The sequence below is a fragment of the Coffea eugenioides genome, chromosome 10, assembly GCF_003713205.1.
Source record: "Coffea eugenioides isolate CCC68of chromosome 10, Ceug_1.0, whole genome shotgun sequence".
Taxonomy (NCBI): Eukaryota; Viridiplantae; Streptophyta; class Magnoliopsida; order Gentianales; family Rubiaceae; genus Coffea; species Coffea eugenioides.
The window spans coordinates 5,634,453-5,661,980 of NC_040044.1; the positions used below are offsets into that span (position 1 = coordinate 5,634,453).

A 27,528-nucleotide genomic window follows, 5' to 3' on the forward strand; every position below is an offset into this window, starting at 1 on the left:
GCTGCAAAATCATTTTTATGGCTTTTTTTTTTCCTATGTCGTGCAAAACAACAAACTTACAAAACGCACCTACTATTGGCGGCGTGGAAAGGATGGTGGTTGAATGATTTCTGGCATTCTAGTTTGGTATGTAAATCGAGTCTTGGCTTTTGTATGTTTTTTAATAAGGTTATCCTTTGATCTCGTATTGCACTCCTAATGTTAAGAAGAGTGCCTTGGTATAAACTACATGAAGCTTAGTATAAACACCAATAAACACCAACGCATGTTGGTGCAAGCGAAGGGACTATGAGATCTTGAATTCGAAACTTATGGGAATAGAAAAAATAACGTTGGGAGAGCTTTCCTTCGTAAAGGGGTCCGGCGCGACTTGAACAGGATTAATTGTAAACCGTAAAACGGATGCGGATACCTGTGGGTTATACCAAAAAAATTTATACAAAAAAAATTAAGTTTAGTATAAATGAATTTATTGGAATAGTGGAAGAGGTATCATATAAAAAGGATATATTCCTAGAATTTTAACTGTTGAAGATTGAGAAAACTAAGATTTGAAATTTAGGTCAGGATAGGGATGAAATAAGAAGAAGAAGAATTAACCAGAAGAAAAAGCAATAGGTTAAGAATCGAAAAGGTTAATTACGAGAAAGCAAAAAGAAAATAACTCTTATTTGAGAAAATTTCCCTCTGCAGAAGTTAGGCAAAACATAAGTTACTAGCATGCCCTTCAAACTATCCACAAAACGAAATCGATGGGCAATGTGAAAACGTAGTAAAAATGTGGTGAATAAGTTATTAAAAGGTAAAACAACTCCTAAGACAAAATTGAAGCATCACAGAAACAGTACGTTTTCTTGGCAGGATTGATTTGAGCTTTAATACGGACATAGAAAATAAGGGATGTTCAGCTATATCATGTTTTTCTTATAATTATCGCAGTTGAACAAAAAGAAAAGGTTGAACTTGATTTTAGATCATTCTAAGTAAACCAATGGTTGGCTCGGATGTTGAAGCAAACAAGTGTCATATTTCCCCTCAAGTTTTATCTGGAATACTTTGAAGCGATTGGAAAACCAAACATTTTTTTTTTCTGTTGGTGCCATTTTCTAAGGCATTAATTAATTAATTCAATACCAATCCACATATTAAACAAAAACTCTAAAATTTGCTGTTTATCATTAGAGATCAAATCACATATGGCATCAAAAAATAGTATATTATTTTATATTTTTTACTTAATATAAGATCCAAATTATTCTTTTCATTTATATACCCATTGTCAAACATGATCAGTAACAAATAATAAAAAAGTTTGCAACCAAAATATTACAAAGATCAAACTTTAACATGTTAAATATTCTTGTCAACATATTAAGATTAGTTATTGAGATTTTTATGGTATTAAAATTTACTCTTTGTAATATTTTGGTTGCAGTTTTTTTTTAATTATTTGTTATTGATCTTATTTGATAACGGATTTGCAACTGAAAAGAACAATTTAGATCTTACATTAAATGAAATATATAGAATGATATACTATTTTGATGCCATATGTGATTTAATTCCTGATAATAAACAATAAATTCTAGTATTTTCTTTAATATTTTGGTTGGTATTAGATTAATTAAACATTTTGATAGATGAGGGGCAATAATGAAATCATATTATCTCTCTCTTCTACTATCACTTTTTAATTATTGGTTGGATTTAAATGTTACAAGATAATAAATCTTAAGGGGGGTTACTGTAATTTTCAAAACCTAAAGGGAGGACAATGAAATAATCAGAAACCTTAGGGGAGGTTTCTAAAATTATCCCAACTGACCAGAAAATCTCCTATTGAGATTTGAATATCCGTTTTAAGAATATCCTATCTGGGGGGTTAGGGGTTGGTTTATTAGTTCCCTGTGAGACCTCAAGAGATACCGGCTTTTGGGGTTCTCACGGGAGTTAGGGTTAGTAAAAAAATGCCGAAGGCCTTTGGGCTTGGATATGAGATTTGAATATCCGTTTTAAGAAAGAAGTATGAGCGCATCATGATCAATTGTATACATCATGAAATCCTTCTTTTGAGCACATTTGTAAAGGAAAGAAAATCTTTTCATGGTAACTGAGGCACCTATCTATCATCAATTACTGCGTTACAGCAATACATTTCACATATCTGACCGTTTGGACCCACTAATACATGAGTAGCAATTAGCATTTGTACGTATTCTATGTGTCGTATATACATGCATTTCGAACTATTATAAAGAACGAGAGTTTAATAGAAGTTGAAAGTATTGTTTTATTTAATCCCGTCTTATGGAACTTCCCTCTTTTTTTTTTTTGTAATTTGATTCTCAATACTGATTTTAGGTAGATGTATATCTTTTTAGGACTTGAAGTTTTTTTTTTTTTTTTTTTTTGCAAGCTTTCTTATATGTAAAGCTGAAATTTTTTTTAAAAACCTATAAAACTGAACGAACATGTTATAAGAAGAAATTTCTAAAAGAAGAAACCAAATGGAGATAGTCAAGTAACCTAAGAGATCCTATATAAACAAAAGAAAAAGTTGAAGAGGTTTTTTTTTTTTTTTTTGGTCTTTGTCTTTTAGAAAATTGTAGACATTCGATGCCTTTCCTGCTTCGTTTGCTTTTAGCATTTGAATATTCTGGTCAACCCTCCGCATAAGATTGTAAACAAGACAAGAACAGCAAAAGCAATCTTCAATTCTTTAATTCTAAATGTTCAAAGCAGTCTCAGTTGTGCATGAGGGGGTATTGTGATTGGCTTCTAAGTTGTTGTCAACTTACGGTTATATAAGGAATAAAAAATAAAATCTAGTGTATGGACCGTGTGCTATTTGAGCTTATCAATTTAAACGTCCATTCCTTTATCTGAAAAAAGTCTAATTCAAAGTTATCACAAGTTATAGGTTCAATGCATACTATGTTTGAAATTGCTGCTAGCTAGAGAATATTGATGACCAAGTCTTACATCATTCACCAATCACCGTAGGAATTAAACAGGTGTTTGGCTTTTATTCGAAAATCAGAATCATAAACCTCATCATGTGTATGGGTTTTGGTCATTTTTCTTTACATATTTGGTTTAGAAGTGTGATGAATTTCATTCTATTTTGGTGAGATTAATTTCTCAATTTATTAGTTTGACGTAACGGAAGCATTAACAATAAAACTTTACTCTAGTTCATAAAGGATTTATGTATAGCAGTTTAAATCATGGGGAGGTTATGTAATAAAACACCAAATCATAGGAAGGTAAAAGGTCATTTTCCCTAGATTTTTAGCATTTGTACCTATTTTGTGTTACATATGCATGCATTTGAAACTATTATCAAGAACGAGAGAATAAAAGAAGTTGATAGTATTGTTTTATTTAATGCGGTCTTATGGAACTCTTTTATTGTAATTTGATTCTCACTGCTGATTTTAGGTAGTTTTATAGCTTTGGAAGACTTGAAGGTTTTCCACAAGCCTTCTTAACACATAAAGCTTGAGAATTTCAAAAAAAACCTATAAAAATGAACGACGAACGTGTTATAAGAAGAGTTTTCTTAAAGAAGAAACCAAACAGAGATATTAAAGTTACCAAAGGAATCCTATTATAATTAACAAAGGAACAAATTGAATAGCCTTTTTTTTTTTTTTTCCCTTTTGCCTTCTAAGAAATTTTAGACGACAGGGGAGGCCTCCCTTTACCTTTTGCAAGTCAATATTTTGGTCAACACTTGTTGTAAACAGGAAAACAATAATAGGCAAAAGAAATATTCAAGTCTTTAATTCTAAATCTTCAAGCTAGTCTCAGTTGTGCGTAGAGGGGTGATGTGATTGGCTTCAAGTTATTATCAACTTATAGTCGTATGTGAGGGAAAAAAAAAAAAAAGAGTGTATGGACCCTGAGCTATTCGAGCTCATCAATTGAAATGTACATTCGTTTAACTTTATTTAACAAAAAAGTCTATTCAATATTCCCACAAATTATAGGGTCAATGTATAATTAAACGCGTTTGAAAGCGGTGCTAGAGAATGTTGATGGTCAAGTCTTACATCCTTCACCATTATGTTTTTGCTAGAGACCAAATTAATTAAGGAGGTTTTTGGTTCTTACTCAGGAAGCAGAATCATAAACCTCATTATATATGTGCATGGATTTTGGTTATTCTCCTTGCATATTTGGTTTGGAATTGTAATGAGTTTTGTTATTCTACTAAGATGTTAATCAATTTGAAACCCATGAACAACGACAAACGGAAATATTTAACACTTCCATTCCTATTGAATGACTCACACGCATGAGGATCTATCAAATAATTGGTATGGGTATCATTAATTTGATACCCATTCATGCACCTCATGCACATGTGCCAAACACCCTTAATTACATTATATTCTCGGTATGAAATGTAATTAATAGAGGTTGAAATGCTTCCCATCATCTTGAGATCTTATGTGAGAAGATTATTTCATTATTTTTTTTGACGTGGCATTCTCGAAGATCATGTAAAAATAATAGTAGCATTGACCAAATGATTAATTTTTCCACAGGCACAAATCAGTCTTAGTCACCACTTTCACCAACGCATTAGAAAACAGAAAATCAAGGGATTAAAGTCTAACAATCGGAATCCTAAATTAATGCATCATACGTGGTCATGTTGCCTTCTTCTTGGCTGCTATGACTTGTGAGTGATTATAACTATAAAAACACAATTTCACCTGCTTTCCGAATTAATGCGACATTCTCAGGCCTAGGAGATTGACTGGCAAACGAATGACCGGTCCGTAGTCTGCCAGGCGGCAGAAAGTATGTAGAAAGTGGAGAATTTATGATGGACGGATGCCTTTATTCTGCTAGATACACGTCGTTTTTCTAGTTTCTACCCTTATTTGAATGGACTGAAGGAATGCGTTAGTAGTTATTGCATTGAATTATTTAGGCACGCCGACCAATTAAGGTGGTGATTGGAGTTGAATCTCCTATTTGATAATATCTCTGGAAGAGAATTAATGTCTTAGATTTTCTGTTTCTAAATTGCACCGGTCAAAGTGGATATGTGTGAGATAAAAGGTGAACGTCTTTAGGGTTTTAAAGCTAATTTTCTGGCGAACAGAGATAATCAAATAAGCAAACATCTTACTTTCACCATTATTGCTAGTTCTCAAAATTAATTAAGCAAAGAAGAAGAAGAAGAAAGAAGAAAAAGATAACGGACGATGATCATTTGAAAAGATAACAGTCTTTTCAAAAAAAAAAATGAATACTCAAAATCTTAATTTGCTATCTTATTTATACTAAATTGATGTGGTTTTGAACATATAGGCAAGTGGTTCATCCTAACTTAATGCCCTTTATGTTGTCTAATCTAAAATTATGTTAAAAACTTAAGACAATCTCTTTATGCACTACAATAAATAGACCACTTTCTGTTTTCCAATTTAAATAAATTTCCAATGGGATAAAAGTACCAAACTTCAAACCAAAACCAATTTTATGATTCCACTATTTGTATCTGTGTTCTTCATTAGTCCCCCCCCCCCCCCCCCACAACCAACAAAAAAAGGGCAAGAATTTTTTTGTTGGAACTATTAGATTTGCAGAGTCATCTTTGTGCTTAAAATAACGAGTCTCGACACACTCCAAAAGGGTTGTCCAATCCAAACATAATGGAACATTAGGTTTGATATTCCATATTGGAAATACATAGTAGTACAATATTTGAATTTCCGCAAAATAAGAATAATAAAATTGGATTGATAACAGAAAATTTTTGTTTTGCATGGCCCTTGCGTAAGGATGACACCGATATTGAGAAATGGTCCGCTGTGGACCCTTCCGCAAGAAAGTACGGCTGAGGATTTGAATTACCTAAGCACAAATTCTATAATAATATTGCTATGTTTGGATAGCAAATTTTTTCAAAATTTTTTTTCGTTTGTATCATAAATACATTTTTCAATTTATATTTTTATATTCTCAATCACCATTTTATCTCACATACATCACATCAAAAAAAATTGTTACAGTAATTCCGCTCTATCTTTGAAGTAAATTGGAATAATTATCTCACATGCACTTTGAATTAAATTCAATTCTAGAAATCCATGTTTGTCCACTTATATTTGGTCGGTGCAACTTTGTCAAGTGTTTGATTTTCGAGAAGTCAAAGTTAAAATTTGACAAAAAAAATGAAGTCAAAGTTGAAAAAATCCAACAGAAAATTAGGAGTTGATTCTTTTTTTTTTCTTTTGATAAACAATAAATTTCACTTTCATAAACTTCGCTAATTCCAATTCCTTTCCCAAGGAATTCTTGCAGTTCCAAAAGGATCTATGCATGTACGTAGTCAATAATCCGACTCAGTATATAAAAAATTACAAGGCTAATTATCAAGTTTAAATCTTTTTTTTTTTAATTTTTTTTAAATTTAGGATCTCTAAACCTTGAGACCTCAATTATAGCCACTAACAAACCAAAACTGAAAAATTGCAGATCTTACCCAAAAAAAAATACATCAACTAATGCTATTACAAATTGACTTATACCACCAACAAAAAAAATACAATGTTGTCTCTCTCACCTTTTTACACGTTTTCTGGCAAATTTTGTTTCTTCACTTATTTTATATGATTTAAGAAGGTGAGTGGGCAACAACCTCTTTCTTTGTGGAAGAGATTAGGGAGAAATCAATGGGGCCCTGTGATAAATTGAGATGGCAAGTGAAATTCGGGGAATATTAATGTGGGGTTCGAAACTTTTTTAATATTGTGTTCTGACTCCTAGGGTGTTAAAAAAATATTAATTTACCTAGAAATGTTTCATAGTCTATAAATGTTGTTCTAAAGTTTGTTATTATTTTTCGAATAAGTCCATGAATTTAACTTTAAACTTTTAAATATGCATTGAATTATATAAATTGCTATCTGATTGTTCTAATTTCTTTTTATTTTCTTATTAAATAGCTTTGAAACATCAAACATGTATGAATATACCGTTATTGGTATTAACATGCTTTTAGTTATTTTACATAGCAATTTAGTTTTAAAAGAATTTTTACTAATGACATCATATTGATTTTATCCTCAATCCATCCTCATCGTGATTGGTACCTATGAGTATAACGTCTATATGTCAACCACCGTTTTGGAGTTATAATTTTTATGCGAGAGTTGAGTCCTTTTGGACTAAATCTAAACTTATCAAACATGTAAGTGAAGTTATAAACCATCAATTTAAGAATAACTTGTATATATTATTGTAATTACATATCATTAATACGTAATTATGATGTATTTATGATGTTATCAATATCCACCTTGACACTCGATCTTGAAAAGGTTTCAGCGGAAGAAGTTTTCATTCCTGTTTCTTACGCATTCGTCAAGGATATATACATACAGCCCAAGCCGTGGATCTCGCTACCGATAGCTACTGATCCTATTTGAATACAAGTACAGCTAAGGATAACGCCTAATCAGCTAGATATCTATTTACCAATTCAAACTGATAACCAACTCTGTTACAGAGATATACATTAACTCTGTTACAGAGATATACATTATCCCTAATACCCCCCCTCAAGTTGGAGCGTGAGGATTACGAACGCCCAATTTGCGAAGAAGAAACTCAAACTGATCTCGACCCAAAGCTTTGGTTAGAATGTCTGCTAACTGGTCATGACTTCGAACATAAACCGTTTTGATCATACCTTTCTGGATTTCATCGCGAACAAAATGGCAATCAACTTCGATGTGTTTGGTGCGTTCATGAAAGACAGGATTTGCAGCTATATGCATCGCAGCTTGGCTATCACAAAATACTCCAGCAGATTGATCATGATGCACTCCCAAAGACAATAACAAACCCTTTAGCCATTTCAATTCACAGACCGTGGCGGCCAAGGAGCGATATTCCGCTTCAGCAGAAGAGCGAGAAACCGTATGTTGTTTCTTGGTCTTCCATGAAATCAGAGAGGTCCCAAGAAAGATGAAATAACCTGTAAGTGATCTCCGAGTTAATGGACAACCTCCCCAATCCGAATCGCAATAAGCTTTCAGTTCAAGATTGCAATCAGCTTTGAGTAAAATGCCTTGTCCTGGACTACCTTTCAAGTATCTGACTATGCGCAAGGCTGCCTCCCAATGCTCTTTCCGTGGCTGGTGCATAAATTGTGCCAAAATATGCACACCATAGGACAGCTCAGGCCGAGTTAAGCTCAAGTAAATCAAACGTCCTACCAGCCTTCGGTATTGATCAGGATCCTGCAGCAAATCACCTTTGGCTAAAGCGAGAGAATGATTCTGCTCCATAGGAAACTTCGAAGGTTTAGCACCCAACAATCCTGCTTCATTAATGATATCTAAAGCATATTTCCGTTGACACAAGAAAATCCCGTCAGCATTTCGAGCTACTTCAACGCCCAAAAAATACTTCAAAACACCTAAATCTTTCATGTGAAAACACTTGCGCAAGTATGATTTGAATGCATTGATCAAATGCGTTTTGTTTCCAGCTATAATAAGGTCATCCACATACACTAACACAGCCAACTGGATCCCATCTCGTATCAAGGTAAACAAGGAATAATCAGACTGTGACTGAAGAAAACCATACCGTTTTAGAGCTTCAGCCAATTTTGCAAACCAACAACGTGGTGCTTGTCGTAAACCGTAAAGGGACCTTCTCAAGCGACACACCTTCCCGGGTTGGTCAGTGTGGAATCCAGGAGGTAGCTTCATGTAAACCTCTTCGGCTAAGTCTCCATGGAGAAAGGCATTATGAACATCCATTTGATGAAGTCCCCATCCTTTAGCTGCTGCCACAGAGAGAAATGTACGGACCGTAACCATTTTTGCTACTGGTGCAAAGGTTTCATTGTAGTCAATCCCTTCAACCTGGTTGTTGCCAAGAATTACCAATCGCGCCTTGTATCGTTCAATGGTCCCATCAGAATTATACTTAATTTTGTACACCCATTTGCTTCCTATTGCTTTCTTCCCTGGTGGTAAGTCAACAAGAGTCCATGTGCCATTTTGTTTGAGTGCATCAATCTCCTTTTGCATAGCTTCTCTCCATCGGACATCTTTAACCGCTTGATGATAAAATCTTGGCTCAAAATTGGTTGTGATGGCTGCCAAGAAAGCTTGATGACCTGGTGAGAACTTTGTGTAATCAACATATTGAGCTAAGTCATAAGACGTACCTGAGAATGATGATGGATTGGCTGAACTTGCAGAGGGGCTTGCACTTTGAACTGCATAAGTCACACAATCCTTCAGCCGTGTAGAGACTTTCTTGGAACGAAGGCCACGACCAAGTGCTGTCACACCTTCTACTGTCTCTACGTTCTCCATTCGAGGTTCAATTGTTACACCTCCCTGCCTTACGTTGGCATTGTCATGCGGCACACAATCTAAACGCTCATGAGTTTCACGAACATGAGCAGGCTGCTCCTTTTCCTTGTCTCTTGTCTGACCTACTACCTCCTCTTCAAGGTAATCATCTATGGAATTATCCGTACAGGTTCGAACATGATCAGGTGTGTGGTCAACTGCACATGGAAACTCATCTTCACAAAATACAACATCCCGAGACACAAAATACTTTCGTGTTTCTAAATCATACAGCCGCCAACCTTTCTGTCCAAACGGATAACCCACAAAGATACACTTCCGGCTTCGAGGAGCAAATTTATCCTTCGTACGACTCAAACTCTGTGCATAACACAAGCAACCAAATGTACGAATTGACCGATAATCAGGCAAGTGACCATATAGCACTTCATAAGGTGTTTTTCCTCCTAGTAATTGAGAAAGGGGTACGATTAATCAGATATCCAGCAGTTAACACACATTCTCCCCAAAATCTGATTGGTAAGTTGGCCTGAAATCGTAAAGCTCTAGCCACATTCAGTATATGTCGATGCTTTCTTTCCACTCGTCCATTTTGTTGGGGCGTTCCCACACATGACGTTTGATGGATTATCCCTTTAGCAGAGAAATATCCCTTCAAACTGACGAACTCACTGCCATTATCACTACGAACTATCTTAACATTCTTAACAAATTGTCGTTGAACCATAGCAACAAAATTTGGCAAAATATGGCCAACTTCAGTTTTATCTATCATCAAATATATCCACACACATCTCGAAAAATCATCAACAATCGTAAGAAAATAAGATGCATTACAAGAACTCGAGACTCGATATGGTCCCCACAAGTCACAATGAATCAATTCAAATGTTTCACTAGCTCTACTATCACTAGAACAAAATACTTCTCTCGTTTGCTTAGCTTTGAAACAAGCATCACAAGTTTCATTTGAACCTAATTGAATCTTAACCCCAGAAATTAAACCTACGACCTTTGAAGACGGGTGCCCCATTCTCCGATGCCAAAGATCACATGAATCCAACGTCCGAGTTTGAAGTGCTTGGACTGGCGTCTCCTTCTTGAAGTAATAAAGCTCCTTGCATCGTTCACCCGCTCCAATCACCATCCTCGAAGTGCGGTCCTGTATCAAACAAAGCTTATCAGTGAACAACACATTACATTTTGAGTCATCAACCAATTGTGATACTGAGATTAAATTGCAATGTAATCCCGGAGCATGAAGAACATTGTCTAATTGAATATTTTGTCCCATCCGAATCGACCCTTTTTGCAATGCCAGCACCTGTTCTCTATTAGGCAAGCCAATGGGGCAGCCTAATATCTGGTTCAAGCTAGATAGACAGCTCGAATTTCCTGTCATATGTTGTGTAGCGCCAGAATCAATTATCCAGATAAAGTTTTCCTTACCAGTCATCTTCTCATTACTCCCTGATTCTGAGTTGCAAGCGTTCAACAAACTCACAACTGCTGCCCATTGTTCATTTGTCAGTCCTTTAAGAGTAGCAAAATCCTTTGTTGCAGCAGTGGATTCTTCAATTACTTGAGCTGCATTAACTCGTGCCCCATTTCGTCCTCTTCCTGACATCTTGCCACGTCCTCTTCCTCCAGTCTGTCTTCCTCGACCCGAACCAGATATTTTAGGTCGATCACCCCACCAATCGGGATATCCAATCAGCTGAAAACATCCGTCAGCATCATGCCCTTCGCGATTGCAGTATTTACAAACGGCACTCCTATCCTTGATTCCTGTTTTGGCCTGAACCATAAAGCTAGCCGCTTCGTTGTTAATCTCTTTTTCCCTGGAGATATTTCGAACCCTTTCTTCTTGGCACATCAAGGAATACGCCTTGCTCACACCAGGCATTGGAGTTGTGCTCAAAATGTTTGATCTCACTGTTCTATATGCATCATCTAACCCCATCAGAAATTGATGAAGTTTTTCTTCTTCTCGTTTCTTTGTTAATTCAGTTGCCACATTACACGTACAACCCCCACACTTGCACGTAAAGATTGCATCATAATTCACCAGTTCTTCCCACAGTCGCTTCAATTTAGCATAGTAACTCATAAGGGAGAGTCCTTGCTGTTTGCAATTTGCTAATTCTGTCTTCAGTTGCTGCACTCGTGCACCATCAGTCACTGAGAAACATTCTTTAATGTCTTCCCACAAGTTCTTTGCAATCTCCCTGTGTGTCAAAGTAGATCGCACCGTTGGCTCAATCGTATTCATCATCCACGATATAAGCATGGAATTCACTGTCCACCAGTCTTCTAATTCATCGGAATCTTCATCTGGCTGTGCTATGGTTCCATCAATGAATCCGAATTTCTTCTTGGCTCTGAGAGCAGTTCGGATTGCTCTAGCCCATTCATCATAATTATCCTCCTTCAACTGTACCTGGGTGATTATATTTCCAGGATTATCATTGGCATACAAGGTGTATGGCGACACTATTTTCTTTCCATCTCCTTCCATGTTTTTTCAATTGACAGAAGGTTCTTGCTCTGATACCATGAAAAGGTTTCAGCGGAAGAAGTTTTCATTCCTGTTTCTTACGCATTCGTCAAGGATATATACATACAGCCCAAGCCGTGGATCTCGCTACCGATAGCTACTGATCCTATTTGAATACAAGTACAGCTAAGGATAACGCCTAATCAGCTAGATATCTATTTACCAATTCAAACTGATAACCAACTCTGTTACAGAGATATACATTAACTCTGTTACAGAGATATACATTATCCCTAATAGATCTAACTGGTGGAATCCATTGATCCTTAACTCGACTAAGTCGCTACTCGGTCTTGAGTTTCAAAACATAGATCCATGCATTTGCAATTGCTTGCGTTTGGAGTGCTATTCATCTTCAAAATCTGATATATTGCTGCAAGCAACAGGCATGAAACAAATCTAATGATTAACTGACATGATGCTTTATTATTTCAGGAATCTTTGGTCAAATCAGATTAACCAGTTACCAAGACTGTTTCTGGGGTTGCATTGACAACCATTTTTTTGATAGTATTTGCTATCAAGGACGCCCCGCTAGAATGGGCAAGGACGGTGAACTTTCTGGTGGTCTGGATCCTTGCCTCTGTGGCTATTGTGTTCACCCGCGCGCATGAGGAAGGGAACCGCAGTTTTCTGGAAAAACGTGCAGATGAATTGAAGCTTTCACGATTCAGGGCAGAATTTATTTGCGCGAAATTTTGCACATGTTCATCTTTCGGCTAGTGCTAACTATCCTATGGTTCTGTTGCTTAGATTTTCTCGGCAAAAACAGAAAATCTTCCCCCTGCTACACTCTTATATATAACTAGTTTGATTTTTTCCACTGTCAAGGTTCAAATATTTGATGTGCACAATCCAATTACAAATTAGATGAAGAAAACAAAAAGACGTCGAGATTTGGTGGATGTCACTCTTAGTTTAGGTTGCCTGCTGCCACCAATCAGCAATGCATAGCTACAACAAAACTGGCAGTTTTCGAAAACAAAATATAGAGAGAAAAAGGAAAAGTAAAAGAAGGGGTTCTTACTTCTTAGTCAACAGTCAACGAAAGCTTAACTGTACTGCCCCAAATCGGGGGGAGCTCGCGGTGCACACGAGAACGATAAGAACCAATCCTGATTTTTCTCAATTATCAAATTTATACTATAATGATTTTGACTTAGGTTTTTTGGCAAATTAAATGCTTGCATTGCATAACAGATCTTCTGTCTGTCTCACCGAGTCTTACTTTTTATTATGCTGTTATTTTTCCTTCATAAACACTATATTTTAATTCTTTTTTATTTACTTAAGTTTAAAAAACTCCTAACAAAGTAAAAAATAAAATATAACAATTTAAAAAATGATATATAATAGAGAAATAAAAATTATAGTAGAAAATTCACAAAAATTTCATTTTTCTATGAATTTTAATTTTCTATTTTTTTTTGTTGAATTTCATGTATTACTTTATTAATAGTTATTGAAACTTTAAAAAATAAAAAAAAAATAAAATATAATGTTTACAAAAGAGAAATAGTAATATAATTAAAAATGAAGTACAGAATGACACAAAATATCCGTTCCGCACGCACACCCTGGCTCGATTCGTCACTTCCGAGCCCAAATCTCGTCAAGTTTCTGGAAGACAATTTTTCATCTGAACATACAGGAAGGACCATGTATGGCCGTCGAGTTGCACTTGACTTATTATAAAGCAAAAAAGCTAAGAAAGCAACATTAGCTGTGTAACGCACTATGACTATATTCACAAATGATGGCCGTAGGTTTTCCTGGAGGTTGATTATTGGACACTTGATAAGACGCCTGAATTATATCAAATTTATTATGTGAATGCACACACTAACAATTAATATTGCACTAGATATTTATAAGTTTTTTCATTTAATTTTATATTTTTAAAATATTAATACTTGAACTACATCTTAGACTGATTGACATTTTATTAACCCAGAATTTGTTGTTTTTGGCAGATTGATTGATTAGTATAAGCCACTCATATGAGCATTGGTGGTTTTTTATGCTACTACTTCATATATATAGTAGCATAAGAAGATTGTGATGTTTTCCAACGTCCATCCATCTGAAAGTGAAAGGACGAAAAGGCAACTGATTAATTAGAATTAAACAACAAAGGGCATTTGCTCGAATGGTGTACAATTCTGCAACCCTTTTCTAAAGTGTAAACACTATTTTTGTTTGGATGGGAGTGTTCTTCAAAAACTAGTTTTTAAATACAATAAAAATTTTTAAAAAGTACTGTAAAAGATAATTTAAAAATTAGTTTAAATTTTTTAAAAAATTTAAAAAATATCTCAAAATATATTCTAGAAACTCTTATACTCTTAAATATCCCAAAATATTTTCTAAAAATATTTCAAAATATACTCTAAAAAATCCGCTGCAAGAAAATTTTTCAAAAACACCCCCAAATATATGTTGTCTTTTCCTCGTTTCCTAGATGCATATTTTTGTTACTAGACGTTGCCGGTTAATATGCAGGGAACGAAGTTTGAGAAGCTCCACAAGCTCAGCTTTGATTGAGGTTGAGTCTCGTTTTCCTAATCAGTTCAATCAGTATGTAAACCTCCCATTTGCATGGGAGTTACTAAATAACCAGTAAATTTTTGTGTTAATAATTTTGTCGTCCATGGGAGGAAAAGGGCAAGCATACATAATTCAATATATACATCTTCTTATCCAATTTCCCGTCCCACCTTTCCTTATATTACTACACAAATATTCTATTTTAATCTCTTTTTTTTTTTTTCTCAAGTTCCAATGACTAATATCAAGCTAAATAAAAAAAAACATAGTAAAACAACACTATATAATACAAAAAAAAAAAATCCAACAGAAAATTCATAAAAATTTTCATTTTTCTTTGATTTTTTTATTACTCTAAAGTCTTTAATTGTGTCCTATTTTTAGTTATTGACGCTTAAGGAAACCAAAAAGGATTAAAATAGGATGTTTATAAGAAAAAAATACAATATAATGAAAAGTGGAACAGAAGATGCATTTAATTACAAAGCTTCTATTCCTAAACACATAGTGTGTGGGTTTGAGTTTTATTAGTTTTATTTTTGCTACACTAAATATGATTCGTTTCTGTGTCACAAAGTTAATGAAATAAGTACATGTCAATCCGCCTGGTTCCGGTTGAAACAAGTTCGTCTAAAATCACCCATATGCACCTTCCTAAATGTAGAACCTATACACCCCCAACCCCAGACCAAAAAAAAGAAAAAAAGAAAAAGAACACCATTAATGGTCTTGCTAAAACTTCATGCTTAAAACGCAAGACTTTAGAATGCAAATCAAAGATTGAAAACGTAAAAGATTAGACTAGACTTCTACTATTAATCAAAGGGAAATATTAGTTGCACTCCTTTTTTTTCTAATTCACACTTTCACCATCATTTTAATCATATAGTTTTTATTTATTAGACTACATGATAAAACAAATTATGAAAGTGCAAAAAACAAAAAATAGAGAGTAAATAACATTTCCCTTAATGAAATGAATATGCGCTCCATATAACACAGTACGCGTACTTAGTAACATAGACTGATAACTGTTTAATGGCTATAAGTAAGTCTAATTTGTAGTAAAATAAATATATTCATAAGATTAATACTTTTTTGTTTATTATTTTTTCTGGGTAGGTTCATAAGATTAATAATTCATTGCCTGCAATAAGCAGGCAATTCTCTCCATTGAAATCTCGCATAATTTTTACTCTTTTTTTTTTCCTTCAGCAATAATTAGTGTGCCTCGCGATTGTGACATATATATATATATATATATATATATATATATTTGATTGTCATGCTCTCTATGATTGCTTGTAGTTTGCAGATTGCAGCCACAAAGCGCCGCCGGATCGATTCCTACCTTCGTCGAAGAGGAGTGAGGTGGTTGGACTGTCAACTCTCTAAGAGGCCAGAATACGGGGGAGTAACTGCAACTTTTTCGTACTTTTATTTTTTTTTGGTTAGTTGAATTTGGAAAAGTCTCAGCAGCACTAGAGCAGAAAAAAAATATTAGTGGGCCAATTATATCTTTCCCAATAGGGATTTTGATGGATTTGGAGGACTTGAATGTGGAATATGTACATAGATAATTTTAGCTGGAGTTTTTTTTTTTCTTTTTTTTAGTAAGTAACGAATGTTAAATCCAGAGCCTCATATTTATAATTTTTTTCACCTTAATATCTAACCCAACTCTCTCCCTCTCAACAGGAAGATAATTTAGTTGGTGCATGTCCTTATCTGGGCAAAAAAAAAAAATAATGGAAGTCAAACTAGGAGAAGGTCTTGGGTACAAATCACTGGTTCAACCGGATAACCATTGGTTTAACCAATAGAGTGAAATCGAATGAAAGGATAAATGAAGAATAGTAAGCATGAAAAGGCCAGAGCGTAGTTTTGGCGAAATTGCAGTAGGGTCAATAAGACCCGTCATAAGTATAGTCATTAAAGTTTGAAGAAATTAACGTGACAGAATGAGATTATGTATTACTATCATTGTAATCATTCAAGATTTTACTTCCAGCAATGTACAGATTCTGATTACTGTCACTAAAAGGGTATTTGAATTTGGCTATTTTGGTACCTCCAACCAGCATACAGTGCCTTATTATTTAACTTTTCAAGCAAATATTGAAAAACATCTTAGACAGTTTCTTTGCTTAATTGCAATTTCTTTCATGTGGTTATGACGGTTAGGGATGGAGGTAGAAGAGCTTTTTTCTTATACGAAAGAAAAGGATCATTTCATAACGCTTTGCTTTGTCAACGATTTTGTTCTCAAAAAGTGGATTAAGTTTGATGAGGTAGAAACTAATTGAATGCTACTGGATCCTTCAAGTTTCTCATATTTGGTATAAAGAAAAAAAATAAAAAAGCTTGTGTATTTGTAGTATTGCTAAATAACATGAGTGGAGATCTTTATACGGCAAATTAGGGCCGTGGAATTTATAAGACAGAGGAAGTAGTGATAAAAAAACAAAAAAAGAGAAGTGGGTTCATTCTTTCATCTTATTTATTGTTGCATAGTAGTTTTTTTTTACCCTTTCACCCCTCTCCACACCTTTTTCATCCTCAATTGTCAGATACAGGATTGGAATCCTGAACTTGACATTGAAAAAAACTCTAAAAACTCTCCTTTAACCATTGAGTTGACTCCAGTGGTTTAATGCCTTACTACTGCTATTGTAGTTTATATTACTGTTCCAAAAGATCTCTTATTCTAACTTAACCAATTTGTTTTTCTTGCATTCCAAAAAGTTACAGAAAGGTTTGATCAAGTCCCATATTAAGTAAGATAATTTCTGGTTGAGATTATTTGAAGACAACCTTAAAAGATCTTATTAATGAAACTGGAACTTGATTTACTAGAACAATGAAAATATCAAAAAAGAAAAAGAAAAATTGCACTGGACCATACTCAATGAAAGAGTAATTTCGAGGAAGGTTTGCCTTGGTCCCCAAGTGATGGCTAAGTAGCCGGCAGGCTGTGTAGTTTTCTACAAGAGAAATCTGTGGGGCTTAAATTTCCGATTTCTAATCATCGTAGTGGTTATCCTTTTTCCTTTATTATTACTTTAAACTACAATATTTGCAGCTGGATACTTGTGCAAATAATTTGGTAGATAGTATTAGAGAAAAGGACTAGTCTTGTCGATCAAGAATATTGCGATGGTCGCAAGGTCCATCCATAGGAAATGGCCAAAGGCAATTCATCACAGTAGATAAAACAGGGGCTTTCATGGTTATGCCTGCCTTCATAGGTTGTAATCAAATAGCTTGGATCTTCGCCATCTCTTTCTACTCTCTTCTTTACTTTGCACCCTTGAGTGGAGCACTTGTAGTAATTCCTGTGTAACCATTTATTAATCCGCTATTAGATAATTTGTAGATCAAAGGACCAAATAATTAATTTACCACATGCATCATCCAGTACTGATGAGTTATTTAATCCCAAGAACGTTAGATCTATTGGGGAATTACTTTCTTTTGAGTGTGTGTGTGTGTGTGACTGATGGAGAAATGCATGAATGACAATCTTAAAAAGTGTATAAACCATTCTTGATGTGCATGCATGCATGCAAGGTGGTTGAAATTCTAATTCAGGCCAAAAATCTTCTTCATCAAGAAATCAATTATATCATATGTGTACGTTGATCAGTGAAACGCTTTGATAGCAATCACTCTGATTTTGTGATTACCAAAAAAAGCAAGTCTTTTCATTATTTGTTGTGCTGTCCACAAGTATACTTGGGAGACTAGACATGTAGCTTTCCAGGAAAGTAAAGCAGCTAAGGAGCTCCACATGCTTAATTGACTAGAAAACTCTGAAAACAGTACTGAGAAAATTCATCAAATTCTAAACTAACTTCAAGAGGAGAGTGAAGTTGTAAGAACCTCCTTACCCAATCCAAAGATGGATGTAGCTATGCATTCAAACACCGCCCCTCCTCCCTCATCCCCCCCAACCACTAAGTCCCTTACCCAAAATAAAAAAAAAAACAATTATACACATAAAACAACAAAAAAAAAAAGGAAAACAAAACAGGAGGAGGATAGAAGGGGTCAGCCATAATACGTAATCAGGTTGATAAGCTTAACATGTGTGATTATTATTCCTGATTAGTAGCCTCGATGATCTTGTATGGTTGGAACATGCATGCAGATTTTCATGAGCTTTGGTAAATACTATTGTTTACCTAGGATTAGGATTACTCTTCACCGTTTTCTTCCCATACTTCCTCCACTTAAATCCATCATCCAAGATCTCAAGCTGAGTCTTCGTTCGAATAGCAATAATATTTCCTTGGTCCACCTTAGCCATCTTCGTTGCCCTCATGCATCTTGATCTATACAAATATCAAAAGAACCAATTAAATCATAATTAAACTGAAAAAAACATAAACTACCAATAGATGTCTTGGAAGCTACAACATGAATAATTTTTCCTTCTTATTTTGTGGATTTAAAAGAAATTATACATAACTTGTTGACTCACTCATGCATGTTGCAATTGATTGGCATGCCATCCATGCAGTTGGCCGAGCTTCCAGTAGTATTCGTCATTTCTCGAGTGAATGGAGTTGGATAAACACATGCTGTGAGGGTTGAATTGGAATCAGTATGAACATTGTTGATTAAAGGCTCTTCATGATCTGGTAAGTCAAGATAATGAAGAAGTTCATGACTCCCTAGATGATCATTGGAGTACTTTTCAAGCAAGTAATCAGAAGAAGCATAAGAGCTTGGAACAACATTGCCATGATGAGCGCTAATGCCTTGCTCTGGTGGTGGGAGGAAAGGGGAGTTGAACATGGTGTGGTAGAAAGGAAAAGACTTGGAATGTATTGAGTAGTTTAATTGGCTTTTGGTATGAGAAAATGGGATCATCATCTATATATATAGTAGAACAGTGAAGTTGTCATTTTCTTTAAGAGGTTTCCTAACCTACTTCCTAGCAAGATACTGTGGGCTTCTTTAGCAGTCTATGTTATGCCAGAGAGCAAGCCACTATTGCAATAACAAAAGAATCACAAATTTTACTGGTTGGCTCTAAACTATATTGAATGTCCCATTTTATCCCTTTGTAGACTCAAAATTTTTTCCAAAGGGACCCTCAACTTGTCCTATGTTTCAAATGGTTCCTCCTTACGAGTTTTGTCCGCGGAAGTGGCCACCTGATTGTCCAAATTGACTTTGTATTTTGACCTTTTTGCAATAAAGTATCATATGGCCTTATCGGATAAGGGGTAGACTGGTAACTTGAGCTACTTATTCATAATTTTCATTGCTGTTCACATTTTTATATTCTTCTTGGTTTTGCGTTTTCTTATTTTCTATTTTATCTCTCTTCTTTAGTTATTTTCTTATGGCTTTTTTTTTTAAGTCTTGTAAAACAATAAACTTATATCAAAATAAGATGCCAGTTTGTACAAGTCATCAACTTGTACTTCAAGGTACGATTACCCTACTCACCAGTAAATCACTAAATCTCTTCATTGAGATTTGAATATCCACATTAACAACGAAGTCTTACTGCATCATAAGTGCTCTTATGCATCATCATTTCTTTCTTTTCAGCACATTTGTAAAACAAGAAAAAAAGATATTTATCATCAATGACTGCATTACAGCGATACGTACATTCGCATATCTGACTGTTTCGAAGCACTAATAGATAAGTAGCAATTAGCATTTGTACCTGTTCTATGTGTTATAAATGCATGCATTCCAAACTATTAGCAAGAACGAGAGTTTAAGAGAAGTTGATAGTACTATTTTACTTAAATCGGTCCTATGGCACCTTTTTGTTGGAATTTGATCCTCAATACTGATTTTTAATTTGGTAGTTTTATGGCTTGAAGGTTTTTTACAAGCCTTCTAATAAGCAAAGCTTGAGAGTTTCAAAAAGCCTATAAAAGTGAACGAAAAACGTGTTGTAAGAAGAATTTTCATAAAGAACATACCAAACAGATATAGTAAAGTTACCAAAGAGAAACAAATTCAAAAGATTTTTTTTTTTGTTTCTTTTGTCCTTTTGGAAATTATAGACAACCGGAGAGACCTTTCCTGCTTCTTTTACTTTTTGCAAGTCATTATTTTGGTCAATATTTTTTTCTTTTTTGCTTATTCTGGTCAACACTTATTGTAAACAAGAAAACAATAACAGGCTAGGCAAAAGACATCTTCAAATGTTTAATCCCAAATCTTCAATCTCGTCTCAGTTGTACAAAAAGGGTGATATGATTGGCATCAAAGTTATTATCAACTTATGGTCATAGATAAGGGGGGGAAAAAGGTGTGTATGGACCGTGTGCCATTCGAGCTCATCAATTTAGACATGCATTCTTTCAACCCTGAAACAAAAATCTCTGTTCGATATTCCCACAAGTCATAGAGTCAATGTATAATTAATACATTTGAAAGTGATGCTAGAGAATTTTGATGATCAAGTCTTACATCCTTCACCACAGGAATTAAGGAGGTGTTTGGTTCTTATTTTAGAATCACAATCATAAACCTCATCAGGTGTCTCAGTTATAGTCATTTTCCCTTACATGTTTCATTAGAAAGTGTAATGGGCTTCATTCTATATGGTGTTACTTAATTTGAATCCCAAATTATAAGTGAATAATGGCAAAGAAAAATATCTAACACTTTCAGTTTTATTGAATGATTCACATGTATACTTATCTACCAAATAATAGGTATCATAGGCATAACTCATTTTAATTCCCATTCATACACACCTCATAGCCATATACCAAACACCCCTAAGTTAGAATCTTATATTCTTCGTATTAAATGTAATGAATAGAGATTGAAATGCTTCCCATCCTTTTGAGATGGTTATTTTTTACCCAAAGAGAAAAGTATGAGAAGATTCTTTCTTTCTTTTTTTTTTTTTTTTGTGGCGTGGTATACTCGAAGATCATGTAAGAATAATTTTCAACAGACGTTTAATTCCACAGGCGCAAATTGGTCTTAGGCAACACCTTTGTCAACTCATTGGAAAACAAAAATCAAAGGATTAAGGTCTAACAATTGGAATCCTATATCAATGCATCGTGTGTGGTTATGTTGCTTTCTTCTTAGCTGTAACTTGTGAGTGACCGTATTGCAAAACTGACAATTTCAAATGTTTTCAGAGTGGGGCATTTTTAATTCATAATTCAGATTAAGGAAAAAAATGGGATCTAGGAGACTTGACTAGCAAACAGACGAGAGTCTGTGGTCTGTACCAACCAGCGGGAAGTAAGTAGAAAGTGGGGAATTTATGGTGGACAGCTCTCTGCCTTTATTCTGCTGGACATGTAGGGTTTCTAACAATCCTTGTATGGACTGAAGGGGTGGATTAGTTGCTGTGGATTGGCACGCCACCGACCAAAGTGGTGATTGGAGTTGAATCTTCTATTTGACAAAGCAATCTTCTTGCAGGATACAATAGAAGAGAATTTTGGATATTTTGTTTGTAAATCGTAGCAGTTAAAGTGGATATGTATGAGATAAATGGCGAACGTTTTGGGGTTTTAAAACTAATTGTCTGGTGAACAGGGCAATTCAAGCAGATGAAACCAAATAAACAACAACGTTACATAGGAAAGATCTAACTTTCACCACTATATTGCTAGATCTCAAAATTAATTAAGAAAAGAAAGAAGAAAAAGAAAAAGATATATAACAGACAATGATCATCTGAAAAGAATTAAGCCTTTGAAAAAAAATATACTCCAAATCTTAATTTGCTATCTTATACTAAATTGATGTGGTTTTGATCATACAAGCAACTGGTTCATCCTAAACATAGTTGCCTTTGTTTTATGTAACCAAAAATTATGTTAAGAACTGAGTATATTTATCAGGTTCAGATGATCTCTTTACGCACTACAACACTTTTTTTTTTTTGTTTTCAAATTTAACTAAATTTTGAATGGGAAAAAATACCAAACCCCCCCCCCCCTCCCCCCCAAACCCAAAAAAGGGATAAAAGTCATCTTTGTGCGTCAGATAACTAGTCTTGACAAACTCCTAAAGTAGTTGTCCAATCCAAAAATATTGGAACATTATGTTTGAAAGTCCATATTGGAATATAATGTTTGAATGTCCTCAAAATAACTACATTACATATAAATTCCCCTGTGGTCCTTCCCCAAGAAAGTAACTTATCACAAATTCTATATATTGTTTGACGCACTTAGGAGTAAATTAATTCTAGAAATCGTGTTTGACAACTGAAATTTGATTGGCCTAAAGTGACTTTATCAAGTCTTTGATTTTCCAAATGTCAAAAGGTTAAAAAGTCTATAGAAAATCTGGTGTTTGCAATTGTAACAACAATAAGAATTTTAAAAAAAAAAAACATGGCTAAGAATTGGTTGGCTCAGGTTGAATTGCAACCAAAGTTGCCTTAACTAGATGAGAGATTTCAAAATGGAAAAGAATTGGAAGGCTCTGATTGAATTGGAACAAAAGTTACCCTAACTAGGTGAGAGATTTCAAATTTTAATTAATTAAATACAATATTATTACAAACTAACACACATAGAGAGTTGTATCACCATCAGATTCATGACATATATGCAAAACTTGAATATCAAATTGAAAATTTGCATAATTATCATTCATCTAAAGGTAACAGTGTATACACTGTCAGTATATAGAAAATTAATCCAAACAGATTATGGAGGATTATCAAAATCAACAAAAGTTACTTTTTTGGCTGATTATAGATTTTAGTTTTTTTGTCATTAAAAAATCTATAATCAAAATATAAAAACAACCAAAAACATTACAAAAATTGATTTTTCAAAATCAAAATCTATAATCAATCGAAATAGTTTGAATTGGGACCTGTCTGTCTTACTTCTACTGTTAGAGTCCCTGTAATCTTATCAAATAAAAAAAAAAATTAAGCACGATATTGGTTTGAGAGGACAGATCAGTTAATTAGCCACGGCGAGTTGGGCTGTGAACTCACTTTTACGGTCGCCTCATCTTTGAAAGTTAGGTCGCAATATACAGGTTCTTTCTCTCCCATTTTGCATTCAATGAGTGGTTTGGAGTTTCTCATTATTATTCATATTTCTGGGCACCCATTCCAGCCAACCACTCACGCATGCCAATTGATGACAACAAAATTGACGTTTTTTAAGGGTTGTGGTTTTTGCTCAAATATTTGAAACACAATAAATACCAACATCGGGGTTCCATTCCATTATCCATACTAGGGTTGACAAATCAATAAAATTTTAAGATTTTCCTTCAGGGTATTTTTCCTTGGACTTTTTGTACCTATAAAATACTACTTCTCTTTAGCTCATTATTGGATACAGTTCAACAGATCTTTCAGTCGGAACACGAAGAATTGGTTCCAAATTCTAACATGGTCCGGCAGAATCATAAGTGCAAATCCCATGTTCTTCAAATGGTCAGAATGTCCGCTTAACAAATAACTCCTCTTACCAACATTAATATATTTCGTTTTCTTCATCTTCCCCTGGAGAACAATGAACCTATAGTTAATTTTTTGCCCTCTTTTATAACAATGAACCATACGAGTTTTATAGCATGAAAATGTCACTGCATTTAAAGTATTAGGTTAAATGGTGAAAGGTAGAGCATCTGTATTGACAATAATGTATTCGTGTTAGGCCAATGACCACTTGACTTGGCAAAGCTACATGAGGTGTATGAACTTAAGACCCCAATATTCAATCGTCGAGTGTATATTCAACTTCCTTCTGCGCACGTGTGTCGTGGGATTGACCTTTCTCTGTTTCCTTTCTTTTTCTATAACTAGAATGCTTCTGTTGTTAACTTGAAATAGCAAGTCAAACTGTTTTAGCTTCATACTCATTTTATGTTGGTTTGGATTAATTTTTTTGAATGAAAATAGCCACTCTATTTCTCCCAATTTTGGAAGTTATTGTAAACTACAGTTCGAAGATATTTTGTGGTAGAATTTAATTTTGTTCTCAACAAAATACGTCAATCGATAATATATTGCAATTACTTAAAACACATACTACTATTAGAGTGGGGAGAGGGTTGAGTGGAGTGGTAAAAGGAACATAGTACTAGTAGAGTCGCATTTCTCCTCCTCTGTCCCTTCGCACCTCCATTCCGCAAAGCACCCCTGTAAAGTTTTTCCCTCCAAATGGGCATTTTCTTCTTTATATAAGTTTTCTCTCTTCTAGAATTTCCCTCCAAATTCTATAGATTGATTCATGCACTTTGAAGTAAATTCAATTCTAGAAATCGTGTTTGTCCACTTATATTTGGTCGGTGCAACTTTGTCGAGTGTTTGATTTTCGAGAAGTTAAAATTTTGACAAAAAAAAAAAAGAAGAAGTCAAAGTTAAAAGAATCCAACAGAAAATTAGGAGTTGATTCTTTTTCTTTTTTTTTTCTTTTGATAAACAATAATTTTCACTTTTTAAAACTTCACTACTTCCAATTCCTTTCCCAAGGAATTCTTGCAGTTCCAAAAGGAAACAAATACAATTAAAATAGAATATTTGTGTAGTAATATAAGGAAGGTGGGACAGGAAGTTGGATAAGGAGATGTACATATAGAATTATGTATGCTTGCCCCTTTCCTTCGATGGACGACAAAATTATTAACACAAAAATTTACTGGTTATTTAGTAACTCCCATGCAAATGGAAGGTTTAAGTACTACACAAGTTTTCTCTCTTCTAGAATTTCTTAGTCGGGTTTTTCAGTCCTATGATAAGGTTCCCTAATGATACTTTTTAATCTCTTTTGTTCCATCTCGTCTTCTTTTGATCTACTTGTTAAAGGCATGCACAGAATGTTGGGGTTGTTAAGATTAAAAGAAGAATGAAGATTTAGCACTCGAAGATATTACTTTTTTTTTGTAAATTTTTCAACTTGGAAGAACATAATCTTCCATTTATTATATCTTGTAGGAAATTAAATCAAGCTATTTTAGGATTTAGTTTCCTAATTCTTTTTGGTGTCTTTTGTTTAGTTTCCATATTAGATTAGAAAATCTCAAATTAGTTTCCAAGTAAGTTTCAATTTACAATTGTATTTGTTTTAGGAAATTTTGGAGTGTATAAATTGATAGGTTGCGATTTTATCATTTATTTTATTATTAATTTTTCCTATTACCTGACCCGATGTGGATTAATTATTGGATTCTACTCACTTTTCGTAATTTACATTTATTTCAGGGAGTAGAACGAAAATACCACAACTAATGCCAATTTGACAGTCATCGGGAAAGAGTTCAAATAGCAGGCATTCAGGTCATTTTTGGAACAAGAAGACGCAAGCCCTTTCTGGTAATTTGGCCGAAGACAAAAGGATGAAAAAGGGGAGTCTTCTGAGGGCATGAGTGGCCGGACAGATTAGAGGCAATGAGAATAGGAAATAGCAGAGGCCATTGAGAGAGGAACAATTTTACATGGCAGACATGGAGCACTACTTTGAATTAGCTTTTGACTTTTCGTCTTAGTAGCTTTCTTTTCCTCCGTATGTCAGAAAAAGCAAAAACAATCAATTGCCTCCGATAGCTTGCTTTTCTTACTGAATAGAATGAATTGAATTTTTCCAATTCTTGGACACGATGGCCGCAACTTTACGTGGGTTTTTCGCATATGAACTAATTTCTTCACTCTAGTCAAGGAACAACGGAGGTTTTGGTTCACCTAAAAATTGTGAGATCGATTTAATTTTATCTTTTTCTTTTATTTATTGGTATTCGCATATTTCTTGTTTGCAGTGCTTGTGATTATTTAATTATTTGATTATCTTGAATATGGATAATTAGTTAATTTGATAATCTAATGTCAATTAGGACATTAAATCCGTAATTGTTTAATTGCCTTGAAATAGTGCCAACTGGCATGATTAGGTTTGTATCACGGGAATACGCGGGCTAATCTGAAATAACCCTGGTAATGCGTTATTTGGTTAGAATAGGGCTCCTCTAACACGTAAAGCAATTGGGGAATTAAATCTTACGGTTGTACCTAAGATTATTTCTCAATTAGAGCAGTGATTAACGGGCGTACCTTAATCACCGACACAGTAAGGAGGGGTTGACTGTCATCACTTGTTTGGCAGTTATAACCTATTTATTAATAAATAATTAGAATTGCTTGTGCATCGATGATCAATTAGGTAAACCATTGCTGAAGTTATTTCTTGGCTAGACCTTTAATTATTATTTTCTTGATTTTAGTGAATTGTCATTTAATTTCTAGTTAGTTATTTATTTTTATTTTTTTATTTGAATTTCTTTGATTATCATCGTTTCTACAAAATCACCCCCTGTGTTACTTTGGACTTCTTAAGAGACAAATATTCCCAATTCCTGAGGATACGACCCTACTTGCCCTGTCTACAAATTCATAATTATTTGTGAAAAAAAGTCATTCCATTCGGGTATATCGGATCAAACAAACTCTTCGGAAATAGGGTGAATCAAGTAACACATTGCACACCTAGAATCCCTGCTCCAGTACTTGGAATCGGGTTTTGGCTACTTTAACTGGCAATTAGGTTTATTTTTATTATTGTACAGGCTTCGACAACCTGTCATAAATAATACTAGTCTAGTAGGTTATTATTTGAAGAGTTGAGTTGAATCTTGAAAAATAGACTTGAGAGAAAATCTCATAGTTGAGATTTGTGAGTTGTTCTAAGCGAAAGGTTACGATTTGATATTATTATTATTGAGTTTGAGTTAAATAAAATTATTGAGGATTTGTTGAGTATTTGTTCTCCTCCTTTTTTTACATATTTTTATATGTGTTAAAATTGCTTCTACTGTGTGTGCGCACGTTTTTTTCGTGCCAACAAGTGGTATCAGAACTCTAGGTTTTAATCCTGGGACTTGTTTGTAAAATTGGAGCACAAGATCAGAAGATTTGTTTTTTATAATTCGGACACAAAATTGGTCCAAATTGAGTGGAGATTACATAATTAAAATATGGATCCACATTATTTACAACATTGTCATGTTTTTATCTTTGATGGTAAAAATAATTTTGAAATTTGGAGGTCAATGATGAAGAATTTTTTTAAAGATATTGGAGTTTGAATATTATTC

The 27,528-nt window shown here is 34.3% G+C and overlaps 1 protein-coding gene across 1 annotated transcript; it reads right to left on the minus strand.

Moving 5' to 3' along the window:
- Positions 1–17,414: 17,414 nt before the first annotated feature.
- Positions 17,415–19,263, minus strand: LOC113750267 (probable WRKY transcription factor 51). Its single transcript, XM_027294263.1, has 3 exons — positions 18,947–19,263; positions 18,648–18,797; positions 17,415–17,798 (listed from the first exon to the last, which is right to left on the minus strand). Exons 1-3 carry the CDS (start codon positions 19,261–19,263, stop codon positions 17,606–17,608), a joined length of 660 nt encoding a protein of 219 aa, XP_027150064.1. The 3' UTR covers positions 17,415–17,605.
- Between the last annotated feature and the right edge of the window lie 8,265 nt (positions 19,264–27,528).